Source organism: Monopterus albus, unplaced genomic scaffold (genome assembly GCF_001952655.1).
Source record: "Monopterus albus unplaced genomic scaffold, M_albus_1.0 scaffold207.1, whole genome shotgun sequence".
NCBI lineage: Eukaryota > Metazoa > Chordata > Actinopteri > Synbranchiformes > Synbranchidae > Monopterus > Monopterus albus.
Window position 1 is genome coordinate 656214 of NW_018128087.1, and position 14753 is coordinate 670966.

A 14753-nucleotide genomic window follows, 5' to 3' on the forward strand; every position below is an offset into this window, starting at 1 on the left:
AAGAAAAAGATCTTATTCGTTTTTAAATAAAACATCATTCCTGAATAACTAAGAAGAGGCAGCTTTCAGTTAGTGGCGACCAAAGTGCATGTAGCAACTACTATGACTCCAAGCACCAAATCTTTAAAATAGAAATATGACAAGAAAATGTAAGTACTTGAATTAAAGTGAGACAAAACCCTAATTATCATACTTTATTGTGTTCCCTCTTAGAAACACCTGGTCTGTTTGATCAAGTAAACACAGATAAAAGTGAAATACATTCAGATAACGAGCACCTGAATCTTTCGATTCTTCCAGTCCAGGGGTTTATGAAGCCAAATTAAAAGTGATGACAGAAGACAAGGCAAACACAACCACCCACCCGATGAATCTTTACAGTAGGCAGCTATTACAGCATGGAGAATAAGCAGAAATGAGTTTTTGTTAAAGAAAGCTTTGCAGAGTAGCGAAGATTTAGGCTAAGGACCCATTGCCAAAGCAGCCATAATGAGGCTGTATTCAAGTACTTCAAGGCTTACACTGAATGTTTTCTTCAAGTTCCCAACTAAATGCGTTTGCTTCTATCACACCTATATTGGAAATTGCTGCATTTTACACGATATCCCATTATTATTCTAATATATGGACTAAACTGATCTCTCAAAGCCATGGGATTATGCCAATAAAATAAACTTTTTATTAACATTAAATGCAAAAGAGCACCTGGTCAAACAGTGACAAAATCAAGAAAACCTGAGATAATGAGGGGCAGCCATTGAGATACTTCTTATAATCCTTTTCACTTCAAAGTAAAATCTATATCTCCATTATTTAAAAACTGAAAGTTCAAACAAATAAATTAAATCATTTATTCTGGGAAATTATGCATTTTTTTTTACTTGTTTGGCACAAAAACAAAAAGATTACCTTGTTCTCCAAAATGTGGCTTTCTACATTCCAGTCATGGGTTGAAAAAAAGGATAATGCTGAGATTCAAAGAACTTCTGAAAGTAAAAAACAAACAAGCATGCCTAAATAGGAGAGGCTGTTACTGAGGACAGTGACTCCAACTTTGATTTCAATGGGCCGATGTGGACTTCACCTGGACACTGGACTAGATTTATCTCATTAAACATGGGTATTACAGATGTGGAAGACCTAGAGGCTTTCAAATGCAAAACAAATTCAAACAAGAAACATAAATGAACAGAGCATATGTATGTGTATATATCAAATCTATATTATTTACAACCAAATCTAAAACGGTTTAATTTCCCTATTGAAACATTTTCTACAAAAATTGCATAACAATGTCTTTCCTTAATGTGACAAACGTATTATGCATACTCTGCATACTTTTACACCTCTTGTTAATCCACAAAATGAGCTTTACCGCTGATACATACCCCTTCCCTCACATAAAGAAAGAAGTCATAAAAAGCTCAAAGCCCATGCTGCATCCTCCCGGTGATGTGCCTGTGGAGAAAGCTACCTGATTTATCACTTCATGGGAACGTCTGAGATTTGCCTCTTTAAGGCACAATCTCAAAGCATCCTATGAAGTTTGAGCTGTACTACACACAAAGACCAGCGCCTGGCAGTAACAGTCCAAGCACAAGACACCGACAGTTGCAAATCAAGTGATTAGTGAAAAACGTTATTGTCAAAATTCCATAGAAATAGAAAGTTTGTCATTATAGAAAATGTTCCAACTTGAAGTGGCGAGCAAACCTAGTTAACAGTAACACTGGGTATATCACAGAGATCACACCCATGGTAAGACTCAAAACAAAACATGAATGAGTGTTTGGGGTGGGTTCAGCTGTCCTTGCCTGTACTTCACGCATCCTCCTGGGCTGTCAAAAGGTTTTCTGTACCTCTGGTAGCTCCCCTAAGTCCTCCCCTTTCTTATGTTTCCTAGCATGTTTGTATTTGTCCACATATGCTTTGACCAGATTGCCCACCTTCACTGGGTTGATCTCACCGCTCTTACTGTGGCACACCTGATGACCATGAACACAAAATAAATTCAGACAAAATTCAACCTGTTTTGAGTTCATTTTTAGTTTCACAGCCTGTTAGGGCTTTAAGTTGTTGGTCAGTTTTAACCCACCTTCTGGACGGCCTTGCGCAGAATCTCTTTGTATTCATCCTTATTGATGTCTCTCTTCTGGTAGAAAGGCTTGATAGCTAGCTTCACTTCCTCTATAGCTCTCTCCTGCATGTGCAGCTTTTTCAAATACTGTTGGCATGAGTAAAACATTACTTATGATTTTCATAGATTTCAAACAGAAGGCAGGAGTTTTAATGAAATATTTGTTGAAAACCCAAAGATGGTATGATTACCCCAAACATTTAGATCAAAGCTTAAACATAAACATTTAAAAGCCATTTTCACCTTGTCTTTCCTCGACAGATCCCCTTCCTCTGCCTCTCCTTGTCCAGTGGCTGATAAGCCTTCAGGAAGTAGGCCATCAACACTAGAGAAAGTACAGAGCGAGCCAACAGCGCCTTTCTTGGATGGGTCACTGACAGCTCCAGTGACATCCTGTGAAAGTCACAGGAGATTATGTTAACAAAATGCTAAAAGATAGTAACTATCACACATGATAATAAAGACAATCAAGAACAAATCCTTAGTGTTTTACCTGAAAAATAACAAACAACCAACCAGACAGCACTCCCAGCACAAACCTCTGCCAAGGCAGCTCACGGTACCCATAATGCCATGCCATTATTTATCAACATTATAGTGATTTTTGAGTTTTTATAGTCTAACACAGCGGACAAGCCGACCTGAAGTTAAATGCACACCAAAATTTGTGTGATTTTGTAGTGAAGTTTGTAGACAAAGAAAATTTTTGGTAGCAAAGTCGAATGCCAAGTTTACTTAAGTTATATCATTTGTTAAGTTCTGAAGGTGCCATCAGAATGATCCTGTGATGATCAGTTTAATTTAAACATGCTTTTCGATGAGACATTGTCAAATGCCACAACAACAGAACAACCCTGGTGAAGCCATTGCCCTGGACACAGATCCGGCCAGACTGAAAGTCCACCCCTCATAAGAGCGAGGCAGATCCTACTCCGAAGATGAAGAATCTCTTCGGAGCTCGCAGCCTCGAACGGCATTTTGGAACTTCAGGCCTCCACAGACCTCTACTCTGGCCCAGAAAGGCACTGAACCCAGCACTTCTACTTCCCTGGCCACATGAGCCCTGCTAAAATCTAAGTGCACCCAGGAAAACTGATGTCTCATGAAAACCATAGTGTCACTTAAAGTCTCTAATCTACAGAAAGTGACAGTTTTCTCCTCTCTTGATTCATGACTAAACCCCAGAATTTAGATCCAGAATCTATCTTAATTCTAGACAAGTGTAACATGCTCTTCCACCATTGCTAACATAGACCAGTAATTCCTCCAGCTATCCACTGATTCCATCCTTGTTACAAATGTATCATTTCAGTGCATTATTTGTTTTCTCATAGTAGCAAGTGTTCAATAAGCCCTATAAATGGGAACATTTGGGATGACCAAATTCGGAACATTACTTGGATCCAGATCACATTTTGGTGTGGGGTAGATTTTATGTGGATGTCGTCATGCAATTTTTGTAGGCATTATGTATGGAGTTAGAGACAAAAATATCAAAACTGGCCTTATTTCACAATGGTGAAGAATTCTTTTTTTTTTTAAATCCTGGATCTGGATGATGACCTGGATCAGCAATAAAATCTAAGTCACTGTTCTGTGGGCCATACTCTATGTCTCCAAAACATCTATTACTTTCAGAGTTATGCTGTGAATAGACCAAACAACCAGATTGCCAGTAAAAACATAATACCCACATTGGTGGAGGTAATTATAGGAATAGCTACCGACTAATAAATTATTTGACTAATCGTAGCTTTGTCATTCAAAAATGATTTGGATTTACATGTATACATGATGTATTTTATCATACATAATAATGCATGAATAAGTGTAATGATACAGTTAAATACACACCCTAACCCTTGTGTATTGCAGGGCTATAGATGATATAGCCAGCTGGCTTTGTTTTGTTTTACTTTGCCCACTGCGATACTCCAGTATCAGTTTAAGTTTCTGGCTTGGCCCAAACAATACATTTGGCCACCTAAACAAATCCTGCCACCCTCTGGTCATTATTCACATTACAAGAAACATGCAAAGAGTTCTAGGTTAACACTGAAAAGTGGCTCAGTCCTACCTTACTGGATGTCTGGGCTGTTGAAGGTCTGTGAGCTCCTTCCTGCTTAAGTTTTAATTTATACAGAGCCAGTTCTGTGTAAGAAAAAAAAAGAAGAAGAACCAACAGCTGAGAGCTAGGTATAAAACATATTTGAATGTGAGCGCTATCTATTTATGCAACATGAACAGCAAACCAAAACCTCAACACTTACTGCTTGCAGATTTCTCTGGTTGAGGCCCCTCAGGTTCCTGTATATTCCAGGTAACCCTCTTCACTTGAGTCTTGGATTTAGCTCCCACAGTGGTTGATACCTGATCTCCTTCATTCTTTCCCGTCTCCACTTCCTTCTCTTGCTTGACAGATGAGTCACTGCCCTCTGTGTGCTCAGATTTCACGTAGTCCAGGTTGTCAAGCATCACATCAACACTAAAGTCTTCATCAGGGTCTGAGGGTTGCTGAACTTCCTCCTTTATAGACAGCCCTGCAGCATTAGGTTGATCTGCTGAGGCCAGTAACACAGGGTGAGACTGAGAGACTGCGTTCTGGTGACTGTCAGGTGTGGTTACTGAAGACAATGAGGTCACAGGGGATAAGTGGCACAATTCTAAGGAACCAGGTTCTGATTTAATTGTGGTGATTTCAGAACTCTCATTCTTGAGTTCATACATCTCAGTCTTGATACAATCTTCTTCCATTCCCTCCACATCCATGCCCTGGGTTACTGCCAAAGAAGGGGTGTCCACTTCCTTCTTAATTGGTTTAGTAATAGGAGAATCTTCAAACATATCAAAAGATTGTTTTTCTTTCCTAACATCTTTTACAACCTTCACCTCTTTTGGCATTTCTGCTATTGTGAACTGGCTGTCTTTGTCTTCCTTTTCAATGTTAGAGAAGGAGGAACACAAGGGCAACTGTTTAGTCACTTTGGCCATCTTTTCCTCTTTGACAGAGCTTTGAACGATATCCTTCTCTTTTTTCCTGTCCTGTAGCAGTTTTGTGTCTTTAGATGATAAAGCACAGGACCTTGAAGTTTTCTGTGAATTTTTGGATAATCCTTTGTTTTTTCTCCTTTCTCCTGAGCTCGACCGCGACCTGTGTTTCCTCTTATCTTTTGATTGTGAATCAACCTTGTCTCTGGAGGGGACAGAGGGTTGTTGTGGAGGCACGTGTTCTTTCCTCCTTTCCCTGGATCTGGACCGTGACCTGGAAGAAGATCGACCACGTTTATGGTCCTTTGATCTAGATCTGGATCTGGATCTCGATCGAGACCGACCACGTCTCTTATCCTTGGGCACTCTGCCTCTCTCACGGTCTCTCTCTCTGCCATCATTTCTCTCTTTGCTCCTCCGTTTATGCTTCTTCTTCCTTGAATGCTCTCTGCTGCTGGAGCTGGAACCAGACCTTTAAAAAACATTATCAGTGACAGAGAAAACCTTTAAATAAAGAAAACAACTAGGTCCTTAATTAAAGGTCTAAAAGTCACATGGTCATTAGATATTTACCTGGATCGCCTTCTGTCTTTGGATCGTGAATGAGACCGCTGTCTCTTCCTCCCAGTCCTGTCAGGGGAATTGGACTGAGAGCATTCTGAGGTTGAATGTGCCCTCCTCCTCTCTCTGGACCTTGACTGTCTGGAATTCCTTCCTCTGTCCTTCTTTTCTGTCTGCCTCCTTCCCTGGCCCCCATGACGGTCTCCTCTCCAGCCTCTGTCTGTCTCTGAACTGCTAGAACGTTGCTCCGTTGAGGCTTTGGAGGTTTTCTTCTTAAGGGCCACATCTCCTGATGGGGACTTGGATGTCGGATCCAAGTTAATTTCTGTCTTTAGTTTCTTTTTGCTGGGAGCAGTGCTGGACGCTGATGAGTCATTCTTGCAAACAGACAGAGCAATGCTGGGAGCTCCAACACTCTGTAAACTCTCCCTATCTAGTGTCTCTTCATCAGTCTTTAAAAGATCCAGGCTGTGATGAGCAGGTGGGGTGGTGTCTGCCGTCTTGGAAATCAGATATTTTTTTATGCTGTGAACACCCCTTTCAACTTCCCCAGCATCATCTACAACTTCCCCAGCATCATCTAATCCTGGTTCTTTCTTAATTTTAGTGACAAGTAATTCTGTTTGTTTCTCAACCTTAGTATCTGTTAATCTTGATTCTTTTTCAACCTTTATATGTTCCTCTGAGCACCTGACATTTTGTGATGTAGTTTCCTGAGCATTAGATCTCTTTGATTCCTCCTGCGAAACCGCAATCTCCAGTGCTTCAGTTTTCACACAAACCAGGTCCTGCTTGCCTTGCACTAACCCATCCTTGTTTCCTAAACTAGGAGGCTTCTCCTCAAGTGTAACATGCTGGGAGCTGCTTTCCAGACTCGAGGTCTCATCTTCACCATCTGAGCTACTTGATTCTGACAGAGTGGGATTAAAGGGATCATAGATATTACTGTCTTGTTCCTTTTTGGGCAGTGTACGTGATGCCAGCAGCTTCTGTTTATCCCTGTGCAACTGTCTCTTTCTTGCTTCATCTTCCTTTTCTTTCCAGTGCTCTTGCATGCTGCCTCCACTACAAGAAGATGAATGGATGTTTAGCCGCCTTGAATGCCAGGAGTTCCCACTGGAATTAATGCGGAAGCTCACCGCTGATGAAGATGAGGAATAACATGGCTGGCTAGCAGGGGAGTCAGTGGACGAGGAAGATGAGGAGAATGAGTTGGAGAAGGCTGATGATGAGCTTGCTCCGTCGGACCTATGCCTCTGGGCCTGACCTTCAGCCCCGCCCTTATGCTGGTCTATACTTTGTTGCCTACTCTTGTCCCCAGCAAGGCTGTTCATGCCCATTTCAGGCATGGTATAACCATTACTACTAGTGGTAGGATTACTGTTACTTCTCCTACTACTACTAATTATATTGCTGCCCCCTTGAATGGTGTCATCATTTGTGCTAGAACTATTCTCCCTTTTAATTTTTGGTATCCTAGGAAGCATGGATACATTTTCCCACATGGGCTTTGTAGGTAGATTTTTAGGTTGGGACTGTGATGAATCCATTCCCTTGCCCTTGCAGCTGGAGTCTGGGTTTGGGCAAGATGGCTGCAAACCTGGATGACCTCTGGGTAGTGAACTGGGATGGGGAGGTGGTTGGGTGTGACTAGCTGAGGTGGGCATGAAGGGGGGTAAATGAGAAGGGCTCTGAGGCAAAGTTCTGTTTGTGGAGCTATGAGAGGAACCTGGTAGATCTCCATTGTACTGGAGAGACAGAGAACTGTCTCCTAGGTTGGACAACATCCCTTGGTTGACCTCGATACTGGCATCTTCTGAGCTACTGTTTTCATGGGTACTTGGCTTTAATGCAGATGGCATCACTGTAAAATAAGGAAATAAATTATATGTACATATAAGGAATGGAATAATTAGGTTCTTTTGCCTGACCCAGATGATTACACTAGTACACTGTTTACACTACTTATTCAGAGAAACACACAGTGCTGGGGAAAGAAAACAGAAATTAGTGACAGTAAATGCTGCAGTCAGACACAGTCAGCTGAGAATGAGTGAGGAATAACTCACTGCCCATGTGGTAGAAAACAAGCAGCATTGCTGGCCTTTTATGTCACCAAAGAAAAGATTAAAATTTGATTCTCTGCAACTAGATGTAGATTTTACATGAAGTGGTCAGCATAAATGCCATATACTGATTCCATCAATTATTTTCATGAAATAGAAGACAATCAATTTCCAATGATGCAGTGACAGCACTTAAATCTCAATGTTTAGAATGTTTTTTTTTTTAATTTGAGACACACACTTACTTGGCTTTGGAGCTTTAAGGGAACCATCCTGATTAATGATGACATCAGAGCTGTCCATCAAGAGGATGCTTTGTCCCGATAGGATACTACCCAACAAGTCAGGCACAGGAGCAGCGTCTACAACACCCCCAGACTGGGAGACATCCATACCGCTTCTGGTAGAGGATAGGACATGTTTTAAATGTACCTTTCATTATCAAGCTATATACCATAACCTGATCAGAAAAACTGAGACAGCAACGGCATTGCAATAAAATATTAAATACAGAAACATTCATGCACATCTGTAGGCTATGATTCTGAATTTGACCATCAGTTTTAAGTCTAAGAAACAGATTTTTACCATTTATTTGAAAAGTAAGAAATGTGTAAACCAAAAGACAATATTTCCAGAAGATTTAAGCTGCCATGAACAGCAATTTGTTATAAAGAGCAATTATATAAAGAGCAGGAACACCATGATATTATGACAAAACCCAGCATTCTTAAACCATGATGCAGTAAATACTTAGTAATGTTATATAGCTTATATTCCTTGCACACATTGACTCATGTAAAAGCAGTCATGCAGCAGCAGATGTGGTAAGACAGCTCATACATATTGATAAGCAAAGCTTGCTATTCACTTAGCTATAAATTCAGTATGAAACCATTTTCATCTCACATAGTTTTCTCAATACCTAACCCTACACCTCATGGCAAACAGGGATGTTACCTGGAAAGGGTTGCGGTGACTGGTCGAGCTACAGGTTGGTGAGAGCGAAGGGCAGAGCGAGAGATCCCTCGTCTCTTGGCCTCCAACAGTGATGTAATGTGGGCCTGCTGCTCATCCTCATCACTGACCAAATCAAAAAAAACAATTCACATTTGCTCAACAATACAAACACAGTGAGACACAAATTAACACTATCCACATATGTACTATATGAATGATACTGACAACCACATGATAATGATTATGATAAGACTGACCCAAACTATTTTACTTGTTTATTTGATCACAAAAAAACTATCTGCATCACACATCTCTGTTTTGTAGCAAAGTACACACTGGGATGAAAGGAGTTTATTGGATAGATATGTCAAAATACCAAACAGCAGAGCATTTAACATTATCTGATGTATTCAGGTCAGCCCTACAATATGAGCAAGTCCTCTTACTGATCCACAAATGGATCCAGGTCAAATGCATCTCCATAGATAGAGAGGGATGCCGCGCCTATGTCCGCTCGCATGCTACTTATTGTGTGCTCTGCAGGCCGGTATACAGTAGGAAGTGAAGAGCTCTTCTTGTCCTTTACAATTCCAAGATTATTAGCAATACGGCTTCGAGGAGTGGCTGCCTTTTTCTCCATCTAATGGGAAAACAAGGCCAAAACATTTATCTTGAGAGAAAAGAATCTTATTGCTACAAGAAAAATGAATGATTCATTGTTCACAATCCATGTCAGATACGTCTACTGAAATGTCTAAAACAAGTTCATTTAAATCTCAAGACTGACGATGATGCACTCACCAGCTTTTTTCTGGATTTACTCTTCCTCGCTTTCCGTTTTCTCTTTTTAACTCCTGTACTTGCAGCTGTACCTGTTTTACCCTTAGCAGCAGAGGTCTTCTTGCTTTTGACCTTTCTGCGCTTTCCTATTCAATCAATCATAAAGTCATCCTACATGTCAAACATTCCACTTCTTAGGCCACAATATCCATTCAAATGTTTTCCTACCTTTATGCTAATTATATTTTGGAATTTCTTATGCATTTGTATATGTGCCTACTTACTAGTCCTGCGCCTGCGCTTAGATGGGACACGAGATGTGAAGTTCCGTACATGCATGTTGAGCCCAGCCACAACAGCATTGATAGTCTCATCTAGCCAAGTGGACCGCATAAGATATGTTGGAGCCAACTAGTAAGAAAAACAAATTGTATCACTCCACTAGTTCAATTTCACAAACAACTGTTGTTTAAAATGCCAAACACATGCACTGCTCTTTAGCACCAGCATTTCAATCTTCAGTCAAACACAACAAATTCCCAAAACACATGCCTGCCATTTCTGCTGACAATGAAGTGCTTCACTCTAATACAAAAACTTAATAATAGGGATGCACCAATACCACTTTTTCAGACCACGTACAAGTACTTAATGATGCACTGTTTCTACTAAAAAAAAAAAAAAAAAAAAAAACACACTCTACACTTACCATAAAAGTGCAATGACTTTAAAGACAGTTTAATTTCATGAGATTTACTTTCTGATGGTGATTAAAAGGAATATCCTATGTAACAGGGTAAATTACCTGAAAACCTTTTGTGATAACCCACACAGCACTGCCACCATTCCTACTGAATAACATGTAACTGACTGAATGTCTGTAGCTTGCTACAGGGGAGGAGGGAGGGGCGCTCACACACACACACACACACACACACACACACACACACACAAACAGAGAAATTGAGCTTGCAGTCGACCTTACTTTTGTTGCTGTCACTTATCTTAAAATATCTCTGAACTGCTGAAATTTATTTTCTGCCGCCTAACAACCGGCTCAGCCAGAGCGAGGTTAATGTAATGCTTCCGTTAATTGGTATTGGCAGGACAACTTTTATGAGTATGAGTAGAGTACGAGAGGGTGGTACCAGATCAGCATCGGTGCATCCCTACTCAATAATTTGTAAGTGTTATCAGTAAATCTAATCTGCACAACAACAGGCTTTGTTCAACATCAATACATTTCTGTTAGATCCAACTTTGCGCATAAGTTGTTGAAGTGAAATACAAAATAAGCCAAGACAGAAGCATCATGCCAAACCTGTGAGGTGCGTGCCTGTGTGATGCGATGTCGGTTGACATTAGCTCGCACTCTCTCACTCTGCTGAGTCCGGGCAATGGCTCTGGTGGGACCTGCAGCACGGGGCTGGGTACGACTGGTGGTAGGACGGGCAGTAGACGGTAGGCTTTCTGGATCCCTAAGTTCTTCCACTGAACCCCCTGAGTCAGAAGATTTACATGTCTCACTTGTGAAAGGATGTTTAAGAGTGCAGACAAAGCGAGTATTATATTAATTCATTTGTGTTGTGTTTTTGGGCAACAGATTTTTATTAAGAGTTAAATGCATAAGAACAATGAATTTAAAGAAATTAAGCATGTAAAATCTTGTTTATTACAAAACTGCATGTTTGCTTTATATAAAGGTTTTGGTTCTGTAAAATCGTTGCCCATGTCCAAAACATACTTTGATCAAGTATAAATTTAAGAAGTCAAATAACTTAAAAGATTACTTGAACGATGGTTGTTGGCTTCACACTCGGGGCAGAACCATTCCTCTACAGGAACAGAGTCGAGAGGTGGTGTGAGGCATTCCATGTGATACCTATGAAACAAAAATGTCTTCTGACAATAAGACAGCTGACAAAAGGTTTTAAGAGTGTAAAACAGGCACAAAGTAGATTATAACACACTAGGAAATTACTAAATAATTATTTTGTGTGATAACATCCATCTCACCCAGCATCACAGCTGTCGCAGAGCAAAAGGCAGTCTTCACGGTCACTGCTCCCACACACCTCACAGCTGGTCTGCTCCAGCTCCAAATCTATTGTTTCCTCTTGACCTTTTTTCTCAGGCTTTTGTACTGTGATCTGAATGAAGCAGTCATCACAAAAATCACAAGACTATATAAGCGATTTAGTCCAGACAATATAAATGTACAGTTGCTTCAGAAATTACCCAGACCTTACACACTTTATTACATTGTACATTTAATCTGAAATGAATAAATCTCATTTTGTCCCATCACTCTAGACTCAATAACCACAAATGACAAAGTGAAAACACAGCCTTAGAAAGTTTTGCAATTTTATTAAAAAACAAAAACTGAAATCTCATTTTCAGGCCCTTTGATGTGGCACTCCAAATTAAGGTCATGTGCTTTCATTTTATTTTAGATGTGTCTAGACTAGAGTCCACCTGTGGCAAACTGAATTGACTGAGGTAATCAAGAATATTATTTCTTTCGGCCTCTCAAAAGTGTAAAATGTAAACTGTGCAAAAACTGAATGGATCTGTATACTTTCTGAAGCAACTGTTTTTAGAGTAAACTGACCGAGGAAATAAAATTTCCCTAAGTTATGCTATTAAAGTATGAAAACACTCACCATTTTCTTCACTTTGCCTCCATAACATTTCCTTAGGTATATACTCTTGAAGGCAATACGGTCTACAGGACACGAGTTTGCATTCTAAATAGTTGAGAACAAAAAAAAACTAATACTGAGCCATTCCACCTCTACCAATGATGCTTTTTAAAAACAGAACTTAAATAAGGTCAAAAATAAGGTCTGTAACAAAGTACTTTTTCCTTGGGCTCATGCAAAATTAAGTCCGACCCACCTTGGTCCATTCAAGGATGCAGTCGAGACAGAAGTAGTGCTCACAGCTCTCTGGTGTTGCAACAGGTTGGCTGCTGAATGAGTTAAGGCAGATGGGACACTTTTCTGAGTCCTCATCTGAGCTCATCCCTGCATGGTCAGCAGAGGTCCCCCCATAAGCTCCATCCTCAGGCTTAGTACCTTCTTCCTTGTTCTCTTCTAATAAAAATGGATAAAATGTATTGTGCATATAGTATACAAACTGCATTTATATTCTAGAGCATACAGCAGCATAACACACAGTGTTGCAAATAACCATGCACTTATTTCATACTTAAAGTGTGTAGTTTATCACAGAGGACCATAGCCTATTTTTTAAGTTACAAAGCAGATAAATTGAGAGACTAGTGTATGGCTACATATAAAAAAAACTATAGAATACTGATATGATAATCAACTAAAAAAAGCAGACCACCACCACCACCACCACATCTGACAGCAATAATCAACAGCACAGTTACCACTCCAACCATCATCCTCTTCATTCCCTTCTTCCTCCTCCTCCTCTCCATCTAGGTGATCCTCATCTTCTTCCTCACCACTGTCAGATTCTCCCTCTTCAGATTCCTCTTCAATATTGTCTGAGTCATCTAAAAAGAAAAACAACAAAACATGTTTTTTTGTATGCTTTTGGTTGTGTACTCTTGTGATAGCAAATGTAGTTTGATTACATGATCAGCTCATAATCTTATACATGACCAACATGTCAAACATATTACCTGAGATGGCCCACACAGCCCCTTTTCCTTTGCTGCGGGACATACTGCGGTTGAACTTATCATCTTGGCTGTCCTCTTCATCCATGGCTGATCATTGGAACAGCATAATAATTTCTCTGACAGCTTTTCTCTAAAATGATATTTGGAAGATATATAGTACAACTTCAGATAATGATGGGGATTATGACAAAATGAAGTTTAATTGAATATTACAAAAACGTGCATTGGGAATCTGTAAGGAAATCTACTCACTGTTCAAAGGACAGGTAACTAAGGAAATATATGACAAGGTGTTTCTGTTTTTGCCCGTCTCCCTGAGCAGAAAGGGGAAAAGTACGTCTACGCATGTGCTCTAGAGCTATAAGCTGTAGTAGGCTAATAACAACAGTGAGCTGACAATTAATTCCAAGAGATTTTCAAGCTAACCACGAGTGACATTTTGAGAGAACGTGGGTAGTTAAGAAACTGTAAACCAGCAGTCTGAATGGACCAAGTTTATAATTTAGCTAACGTTAGATCTGCTTGCAAACAACGGTTACCTAACATTAGCTAACGTTAAAGTTAGCTAGCCAGCAGCAACCTGCAGAATGTGCTAGGGCTACATTTGTAAACAAAGAACAGAACTAGGCTCCACACAGGATGCTTGCTATATCTCTCAAATAAGATACAGATGCAGTGTAAAAGTTGATATCCGCATTATACATACGCACCCTTACAAGGATACAGGGCTAAAAGGTAACACAGTTTTTGCTGAACAAATGACGCTAACTAGTAGCTAGCCTCAGAATAGCTAAATTTAGTGAATGCAAACTTCAACCTCATTTGGACTAAGTACTAAAATATTCATTGTCTGCGCATTTACACAAATTTTCCATTCAGTCAGCATAACTGCAACGTCACATTTGCGCATGTAACATAAATTCCAAACCTACCCTATTAAACAGTCTGAGGAACGCTGAGATTAATTGGAAGTCTTCGGGGTTATTGAGTGACACCACCGGCTGGCCAGACGCGGAAATGGCCGAGTGCGCTTTTTCTTCTTCTTAAGTTCAATAGCGGGCTACATTTGCCGCCATCTGCTGCACCGGAGCGTATAACACCATTCCTCTACGAGGGGATTGTATTCTATACATAATCCGTCTCCTTTAGATATTTAAATACTTATCTCTGTACCAATGGTTGGTTATCCCCTATCTCCACCAGGCCCTTAATATTCAATTCCTTACCCAAACCTACCATTCTAATTTTCATACAGGCAGAGTGCACTCAGACAAATGCGACTCTTGAAGAGGAAGTATCCATTTAATTGAGACCATAAACAGGTGAATACTGCTACAAATTGTAGTAGCCTACAATATCCGTGTCTTTTGAAATACTCAAAATGCAGTATCATGTATTTATTTGTTTGTTTGTTTGGGTGGAAATGTTGTGCACCATTAGAGACTGAACTGCTCAGCACATAAAGTAAGTTATCTCCAACTTGACCACAAAACAACCAAAACTGTATATAACACTATGAAAGTTCAAGGTTCAAAGATTGTTATTGCAAAGTTACTATTTGTGCAGGACATACAGAAGATTGAAATACCGTTTCTCTCTCTCT

The 14753-nt window shown here is 40.0% G+C and overlaps 1 protein-coding gene across 2 annotated transcripts; it reads right to left on the reverse strand.

Moving 5' to 3' along the window:
• Positions 1-179: 179 nt before the first annotated feature.
• Positions 180-14184, reverse strand: phrf1 (PHD and ring finger domains 1). Of its 2 annotated transcripts, XM_020618549.1 has the most exons (20): positions 14083-14179; positions 13403-13464; positions 13151-13280; positions 12893-13021; positions 12394-12590; positions 12159-12242; positions 11509-11642; positions 11283-11374; positions 10814-10992; positions 9777-9903; positions 9514-9638; positions 9159-9352; positions 8713-8835; positions 7998-8152; positions 5699-7550; positions 4408-5597; positions 4215-4288; positions 2381-2530; positions 2096-2224; positions 180-1985 (listed from the first exon to the last, which is right to left on the reverse strand). In XM_020618549.1, exons 3-20 carry the CDS (start codon positions 13233-13235, stop codon positions 1842-1844), a joined length of 5163 nt encoding a protein of 1720 aa, XP_020474205.1. In that variant the 5' UTR covers positions 13236-13280; positions 13403-13464; positions 14083-14179; the 3' UTR covers positions 180-1841. The 2 variants fall into 2 exon arrangements, with proteins under 2 accessions (XP_020474205.1, XP_020474206.1); XM_020618550.1 differs by lacking the exon at positions 13403-13464 and having other exon boundaries at positions 14083-14184.
• Between the last annotated feature and the right edge of the window lie 569 nt (positions 14185-14753).

Coding starts and splice junctions, on each gene's coding strand:
- phrf1 (XM_020618550.1), bottom strand. CDS start 13,235: ATGGATGAAGAGGACAGCCAAGATGATAAGTTCAACCGCAGTATGTCC. Junction 12,243..12,393: donor GCATCCTTGAATGGACCAAG/GTGGGTCGGACT, acceptor TCAACTATTTAG/AATGCAAACTCGTGTCCTGT. Junction 10,993..11,282: donor AGCCAACAACCATCGTTCAA/GTAATCTTTTAA, acceptor CTTCTGACTCAG/GGGGTTCAGTGGAAGAACTT.